The sequence below is a fragment of the Glandiceps talaboti genome, chromosome 21, assembly GCF_964340395.1.
Source record: "Glandiceps talaboti chromosome 21, keGlaTala1.1, whole genome shotgun sequence".
Taxonomy (NCBI): domain Eukaryota; kingdom Metazoa; phylum Hemichordata; class Enteropneusta; family Spengelidae; genus Glandiceps; species Glandiceps talaboti.
Genome location: NC_135569.1, coordinates 13430914 through 13439891, shown reverse-complemented (window position 1 = coordinate 13439891; position 8978 = coordinate 13430914). Strand labels below are relative to the sequence as shown.

Below are 8978 nucleotides of genomic sequence, written 5' to 3'. Positions count from 1 at the left end.
AAATCCTCTTGAATTTGGTGACTCTTGCCAAGGAAATATTCAACAGTTATGGGTGCCAAGATGTTAATTACAAGCGATAACACCCCCGTAACTATTAGCTTAACTGTAATGGGGTCAATGCCCTTTGATTTATTCTTGCAAAGCTGTAGACCAACTGTGTAATAATTTTTGTGACAACCATAAAGCTCCCATCTCTCCTTGGTAAAGTATTTTGCGAACAGCATAGCACACACAGCATACATTGCAGTAATAATTAAAAATGCTCTCATATATGGAGATCTAGCAAACCAGATTGGTGAAGCGGAAAAATATCTCCGAAATGTCTGCAATTTAGCCAAATCATTTCGTATGAATTTAGCCATCTTCACTATGAAACCAGTCACACAACCGTCATACGCACCCTCACATACATACATACATACATACATACATACATACATACATATAAATGTATATTTATACATAAGTCAGAGAATTACGATTAAAAAAACAGTATTCATTTATTTCTTAACTGAAAAACATTTTACGAGCTACAAAATGACATCTGCAAAACGGGCATCTCGAATGTTTCGTAACTTTTTTCAATTTAACGTAACAATGTGTGCAAATTAAATGACCACATTTCACTCCCACTAAGGACACAGTGCCAAAAAAGCAGACTTTACAAGTGAATTTCTCTAATGTACTGCCATTGTCAGTGTTTCCGTTGGCCGACTGCCTACTGCCGCCATGTGAAGAATTTTCATTACTTTCGTTTTCAGTCAGTCTTTGAAAGATATGTTTTCCTTGAGCAATAAGTAGCGTGCGATCTTCGTTGTTAGGGATGATGCGGATAAAATGGGTGCGCATCCGTTCCAAAGAGTCTTGTCTTTGTACATTCCTTCCCAAATGCATGGCTATTTCGTGAGAAAGTTCTCTTCTTGAAATGTGGGCTGTTGTCCTGCGACGGAAGACAAATCTACTCATTAGATACACGACTGCCTTTGCCAACCTTGTTATTACCATTTCAGACTGTCTTCCATCACATAGTCTAGCGATAAAAGCAATCATACGGCTGTAAAGACGGTACCAGGCAGTACGGGGTTTTGCAATGTCACGACTCATGTATTCCATCCTTTTTGTCATATTCCTCACGTCACTATTCAAACTTTCTGCGAAACACCTCTTGGATACAGTTGAAAACGTGAAATGTTCCATAAGTATATCCGACAAATCAACACTTGCCTCTTCCAGGGGCATGGTAAAGTCGCATCCAGTACAATGCACTAATTCGATGTCTCTGGAAACTATTAAATTATTTTCAGCGAGTATTTCTGGATCGAGAGTTGATATTGTTTCAGCCATGATGCCGATTAATCATGAGACCATGACAGCGGGCCTTTATATAAAGTAGTGACCACGTGATCATATGTGACGACACAAATTGAACAAAATCGTGACGTGAGCATATCGTTGTTGACGTTCGAATTCACCAAACACGATATAAAAAAAATATGACGTGGAATCAACATGCACGACGACGATTGTAGCCCTGCACGTTCATGTAATTATAGATATGAAAGTCATGACGTCACTATATACTTTTAAGACAACCAAGTAGTGACCACGATCATATGCGACGACACAAATTGAACAAAATCGTGACGTGAGCATATCGTTGTTGACGTTCGAATTCTTGTCACAACTATATGACGTGGAATCAACATGACAATATGAATGCACGACGAAGACGATTGTAGCCCCCGGCAGGTGAGGTTATTTTTCATTCAGGCTTGCTTAAACACAAAGGTAATTAAATTTACCAAGTTGTTTACATTTTTACATTCCACTTGCGGAATGTGTCGAAAGGACCATTAACTTTATCCATAGTGTTACAACTGGAATGTAAAAATGTAAACAACTTGGTAAATTTAATTACCTTTGTGTTTAAGCAAGCCTGAATGAAAAATACACGATAACGTTTCCAATTTGAAGTTAAGTGTCCTTTTCGTACCTTGCCAAATCGTCGCGTCACTGAGAGCAGTAAGGTCGTATCTGCCTATACAAGTGCATTGCAGATACGACCTTACTGCACTGACGCGACGATATGGCTTTACAGTTAAGAGGTGCGTTTGAAATTGTTATGTGTAGACAAATTTGTATTTAAAAAATCTGAAAATTGAATTTGTATGAATATTTTTTTTTTCTGAAAAATAAAATTCTCCGCTTGGTATACTAATCAATTCAGCATTGGTATGATTCGTATTTGCATGAGAAGAAGTTGATAATGTGAGAATTGTATAAATGGAAGGTTTATATTAATATCTAAAGCTAAACACAGACGATAATACTGAGCGTTCTATGTCTTTGAACAAGACAGGAAATGTATGATTGTGGGGACGAATTTTGCTTGCAATTCACAAGATCTGTGTATCCAAGGTAGAGGTCGACAAGAGAAAGTTGTAGTTGCAGATGCCAGTGATAGAAAAGAAGATTTATTTATGAATTAAAGCCGAAATAATATTATCTAATCATCATCCACATGACCATGTATCTTACCCACCAAGCACAGTAAGTTAAGTTAAGTTAAGACGTGTTATTTTATATACTTGTGAATTTCACAAAACCAAACATGAAAAGATCGTACGTAGTCGGCAGGATTCGAACCTGCGCGGGTAGAACCCAATAGATTTCAAGTCTATCGCCTTAACCACTCGGCCACGACTACTCATCTATGATATACATTGGATTTAATAAGTACGATATTGGACGAGTTTATGGCAACGTCTAGATCATGATCTACAAACCTGATTATCTCAAGGAATATGCCTTTCCAAAAGTTGACATGGTGGCGCTCTACCTACTGTCTGCGTGTACCTTGGGGTACTGACCGGTACATTGCCATTAAAGGGCATATCCTAAGGAACATACAAAGTTGCCTGGCATGGGAGATTGTTTTGAATTTTATTACGAAAAATCATACAGTGTTGGCCAAATCATTCAGCAGCATACATTGACGGTGTCTGTTGAAAAACGAAATAAAAAAAAAATAACGTGGCGGTGTTTTTACCAACTTCTCATCATCCGCTCACATGCATTTGGTTTGCTCTCAAAAGATATTGGGGAGAAGTTCAAAGACAGACTAGAATATGCCATGACCAATATTGTACGGATGTATGCACATAAAGACGTGGAAATATTGAAGCAACATATGCAAGAAAAAGTTAAAAACCCAAGGACATTTGTTCTCATTATTGCTGATGAGTGCCATCGACCAAATCATTCATCAGCATACATTGACGGTGTCTGTTGAAAAACGAAATAAAAAAAAATAACGTGGCGGTGTTTTTACCAACTTCTCATCATCCGCTCACATGCATTTGGTTTGCTCTCAAAAGATATTGGGGAGAAGTTCAAAGACAGACTAGAATATGCCATGACCAATATTGTACGGATGTATGCACATAAAGACGTGGAAATATTGAAGCAACATATGCAAGAAAAAGTTAAAAACCCAAGGACATTTGTTCTCATTATTGCTGATGAGTGCCATCGACCAAATCATTCATCAGCATACATTGACGGTGTCTGTTGAAAAACGAAATAAAAAAAAAATAACGTGGCGGTGTTTTTACCAACTTCTCATCATCCGCTCACATGCATTTGGTTTGCTCTCAAAAGATATTGGGGAGAAGTTCAAAGACAGACTAGAATATGCCATGACCAATATTGTACGGATGTATGCACATAAAGACGTGGAAATATTGAAGCAACATATGCAAGAAAAAGTTAAAAACCCAAGGACATTTGTTCTCATTATTGCTGATGAGTGCCATCGACCAAATCATTCATCAGCATACATTGACGGTGTCTGTTGAAAAACGAAATAAAATTTAAAAAAATAACGTAACAAAAGGCAATAAAATTTGGTCGCCGATTGGTCAACAACGACGTTACGTGTTTTTTTTTGCCCGATGGTTAATAGCCCATTGCCTATATAAATGGCGGTGTTTTCACCGACTCTCATCATCCGCTGAACAGCCACTGATCAGGAGTACACATCTCGTCAGTACCTCACACTCATAATCCCCGGAGGAACGAACGATTTTGGAAGTGACGACTACAAGATACAATAAGCAGTATCATCATGGAAGACCTGAAATCTATTACCAGACACTTCGGCGATGCAGAGGCAGAGAATATCATTAAGAAGCAAGGTGACCTGTGCTTTGAAGACGTCTTCCCTTGTTTGAAGAACAAAGAGAAGAAGCCCCATGAAGTAGCTAATGATTTTCTGAAAAGATTTCTTTGTTGTCGGTATGGAGAAACAAAGCGTGTCGAGGGCGTGTTTTTTGAGTGTGAATTTGGGAAGATGGGACAAGAAGAATGCATCGTATTGATTTTGGTATACGGTACTTCACGCATTTCCATGGAACTGAATGACGTGACTGATCCAGGTGCATATATGCGTGATACACTAATCATCTACCATGACGAAGGTTACGAAGATGAACAACTAAGATTCTGCAATTGGAGAGCTAAAGAAGTAATTGACAGAATAGCTAAATGACAGTTATATAAATCATTGATTTTTTTCAATAATAAATGTGATATTGTGTAAAAAAAAGTTTGGGTTTTTTTTTTTTTTTATTTTTTTTTTTACATATTTCTGATTTGTTTGAGTGGATATATAAAATACACAAAGCAAATAAAATATGTGTGTAGTTTCAGCATACATTGGCGGTGTCTGTTGAAAAACGAAATAAAATAAAAATAAAAACAAACAAAAAAAGAGTGAAAACTTTACTCATTCTGCAATCTTCGATCTACCATGAAATAAACCAATCAATCAACACACACACATTCATTCATTCACTGAGCGTTCTGTGTCTTTGAACAAGACAGGAAATGTATGATTGTGGGGACGAATTTTGCTTGCAATTCACAAGATCTGTGTATCCAAGGTAGAGGTCGACAAGAGAAACTAGTAGTTGCAGATGCCAGTGATAGAAAAGAAGATTTATTTATGGATTAAAGCCGAAATAATATTATCTAATCCTCATCCACATGACCATATATTTTCGTAGCTGTATCTTTGAACTATTACTACAATACTATGAGAGAAGAAGGGAGAGACAAGCAGTTACTACGAGAGGATTGGTCCTTCCAAGCATTGAGGAAGCAATGGAATAGTGATAGGGAGACTGTTGTGGATACATTGAGGAGCTGGTAGGCATCACTATATCGTTGGCGACGTTCTTACCACCAACCACGATACAGGAAAACTATGCTATTTACTTCACGATCACGATCACGATCTTATTTTTTTTTTACCTAAATCGTCTATATAAAGGGAAAAGTATTAAAACGTTGACCAAACCTCAGGAACTTTCCTAAGTGATAACATCGTTTAACGATAGTAATGGCTTCTTCTGAAACAATTCATACTGACTTTGGAGATATAGCTGACATTGCGATGAGACTAGTAAGATTACTATTAATATTATTAACATTTATTATAATAATTGTTCTTATTATATCCATTTTAATTTTTATTATTGTTATTTCGTTGTGAAGTTCGCACGTTCAAACAAACTTGTTATCAAATGTCACGTTGATACTGATACGAGTTATGGTGAGACATGTCTTTGTTTTTAGTTGCACAAAGCAAGAGACAGAAAGAGACGTTTACATTTGGGACTATTGGGAGATAATACATATTGTTTTGTTTTGTTCTCCTTATAGGATGCATTAGAAGTACATGCACCAGACGATTGCGATCTACAGGCAAAGAAAAGTATTGGATTGATGCAAGGCGATAAGAAACAACTTGTATCGTCCGAAACCGAACGAATGGAACCAAACGGTCATCGAAATAATCAATATATGGCGGAAATTGAAGCGGGGGAAATAAGGGAGGGCGAGGATAAATACAACTATACATCACGTGCACGTTTACCAAGCTCACACAACAATGAATCAAGAGAGACAGACAAGGATATGGATTCGTTACGAAAATTAAAAACTTTATATCGATTCCTGAGAAACAGATTGCATGAATACAAGCATGTATCGTACGATCGTTTGCTGCCAAGAGACATCGACTACTGCACTAGATTGATTAGACGTGTACTTGGACGCGATTACAAAGTACGTAATTTCACCTACAGCTTGTCCAAGGCCATAAACGTTGCGGACAACAAGGCAAAGGAATTCAACAGAAGAGAAAAACAGTTACTTTGCCGAAGATATCGAACACCCGGCACCATTTTTCGTCACTCAAATGCGAAGAGAATACATGTCAACAAATCTTTGAACTATCAAAGTCAACGAACACCATGCACCACGTATCGTCACTCAAATACGAAGAGACGGCGTGGCAAGAACTTTTCATACTATTAAGCCTAACAAAAAAGTTAAATAAAAAATGCTTTACAATATGTTGTTGGCAAAGAGTAATGTGTCCGTTAGTCAAAACGGTGCAGTCTTGTAAGACAGACAATGATTCGTTACACAAATTAAAAACTTTATATCGATTCATGAGAAACAGTACTAGTCTGTATGTATCGTACGATCGCTTGTTGCCAAAAAACATCGACTACTGCACTAGTTTGATTCGAAGTGTACTTGGACGCGATTACAAAGTCATTCAACAGAAGAGAAAAACAGTTACTTTGCCGAAGATATCGAACACCCGGCACCATGTTTCGTCACTCAAATGCGAAGAGAATACATATCAACAAATCTTTGAACTATCAAAGTCAACGAACACCATGCACCACGTATCGTCACTCAAATACGAAGAGATGGCATGGCAAGAACTTTTCATATTATTAAGCCTAACAAAAAAGTTAAATAAAAAAATGCTTTACAATAACAACATGGCAATAAATAGGTTGTTGGCAAAGAGTAATGTGTCCGCTAGTCGTGTTAACACGTTACAGTCGACAGTCTTGTACTACAAGTTGTAGGATCATCGATATCGATATCGGTAACACATGTACTGCAAAGACTTGCTGTATCATCACAAGGATAAGGTGGCACTCGGTGTAGGAGATTTACACCTGAAAGAAAACAAAATAAATAAATGTACATAAATTTCATGTCGTCTATTTTGTGCATTACTATGTATGTATGTATACATGCATGTTGTATTATACGTACATACGCGAATGTATATATATTTTGCTAACGTGGGTGTCAAATGATTGATAGAGGGCGCTCTTGTCACCATTCGCTTGTCCACTTGGCAAGTAGAAAACAAAAGTGTTTACCCATTTCAAATAGTGAGGTGTTGTGATTGATTGGTTAACTTTTTTGTTTAGTCGAAAAATGTCACTTTGAAAGATTCTGTGTGTACTGAAAAGTTCTCTACACCATGAACTGGAATCCTAGATAATATCAATTTTCATGGCCTAATTAATATTCATGCTATAGCATACAATTTGTAATGTAAAACGTAGTTCTTAAAATAATCACAAGTTTTTATGCACTTTCAGAAGCTATCAATATAAAAAATGAACATCTATTTCAACACTAATATAAAATCTTTTCTTTCCTTCCAACTATTTTTTCTCCCAGTCAGCAGGATTTGTTTATTTGTTCCTATTATCACTGTTGTCAAATGTGCAGTTGATTCAAACACCCAAACCTGGAAAATCATGCTGTAATTTACTATTGATGAACAATATTCAATGGTACTTCCACATATATTTTCTTGATAGAGTAAACAAATACGTCAAGGACAGCTGGTCGGATTGTTTTGAAAAATTAACATATGTTATAACTTTCGAGACTTGTTGGCGCCGTGGTTATACAATGTATCCAAAATCCTGTCAGACATGTGCAGTGTCTAAAAAGTACAGCATAAAAACACATCCTTTGTTGGGGGGGGGGGGGGGGGGGCAAGTATTTTTCAAAACAACTTGCCCGAGCCTTGAAATCACTTTTCCGCCATTATTTCGAGCCATGCATACCTCAATTTGGATACACTCTACTCTATCTTTACCACTGCAATAATGCACTAGATACAGCAACGAGCAATGAAACCACGATCGAGTCCCTCACGAACGAAAAATTACGTTTAAAAAAAATAATTGAGAGAGCTTTTACCTTGAACGGTGTACACAGGTGGTTTCTCTTCCTTCCTTAACTGGCCGGCAATTTTATTCCCGAACCAAATTAGAAAGCACAGGCCAAGAGACGTGATGAGGACCAGGCCGAAATAAGCTGCTGAGACAAGTATGATTTCACTGAACGATGATGACTCTGAGTCTAACGAGACATCACTAGTCGTCTTCTTCTCTGAACGATGTTGAGGGATGTACAGACACAATTTCGTGACTTCGTCGTAAAAGTCGTTACCGTCAACGCATCCTCGACAGAGAGTGTCTGCTGTAAGGTTACAAGGTGAAAGAACTTTTACCCCATCCGGGCACTGGCGACACTGGCGACACACTCGTACCCTCTTTGACAATACATACTCGTAGTGGTTGGAGGGACACCGGGCAGGATCTGCAGTTGGCGGTGGCTGTAGGGGCTGCTTGTCGGTGATGGTGGTGGCGGTGGCTGTCGAGTTTGAACTTGCAAAAACGACGGCGAACAACACGATGCACGGCGCCAGATACATGATTTCGAAGTAATTGGTAATTTATGTTCCGTCATGCGCAGTAGGCATACATTATCAACCACTGATTGGTTGGAGGATAAAGGTTAAAAGGTGACTAATGTTTTGCATATTTCCACAAGAACAAAAACGAAAGTATAAACATTTTATTCATCGTGTAATTGTACACGATTACAGAGTGCATCATTTTTATACATAGAAGTTGCGCATTGCCAACAGTAAAGTACGAGAATTAAACAGAGAGAAAAACGTTATCGAACACTGCCAGTGCCAGTTCCACGTATCGTCACCCAGATACATATGCAGAAAGCATGCCTGTAAGCATAATTTTCATCTCAAAGAGAAAATAAAAATATATATATAATGTCATGTC

The 8978-nt window shown here is 37.7% G+C and overlaps 1 protein-coding gene and 1 non-coding gene across 2 annotated transcripts; both read right to left on the bottom strand.

Annotated features, from left to right (window-relative positions):
* Window positions 1–2625: 2625 nt before the first annotated feature.
* Trnas-uga (transfer RNA serine (anticodon UGA)) lies at window positions 2626–2707 on the bottom strand. Its single transcript has one exon. It is a non-coding gene; the product is annotated as a tRNA-Ser (tRNA).
* A 3310-nt stretch (window positions 2708–6017) lies between these two features.
* Window positions 6018–8608, bottom strand: LOC144451257 (uncharacterized). The gene is made up of 2 exons (XM_078142060.1): window positions 8092–8608; window positions 6018–7043 (listed from the first exon to the last, which is right to left on the bottom strand). The coding sequence occupies exons 1-2, from the start codon at window positions 8606–8608 to the stop codon at window positions 6910–6912; spliced, it is 651 nt and encodes a 216-aa protein (XP_077998186.1). The 3' UTR covers window positions 6018–6909.
* Between the last annotated feature and the right edge of the window lie 370 nt (window positions 8609–8978).

What these genes read in the sequence shown, in the direction of transcription:
- LOC144451257 (XM_078142060.1), bottom strand. Translation starts at nt 8,608, where the DNA reads ATGTATCTGGCGCCGTGCATCGTGTTGTTCGCCGTCGTTTTTGCAAGT. An exon ending in ACCTGTGTACACCGTTCAAG is followed by an intron (nt 7,044 to 8,091) that starts GTAAAAGCTCTC and finishes GTTTTCTTTCAG; the next exon opens with GTGTAAATCTCCTACACCGA.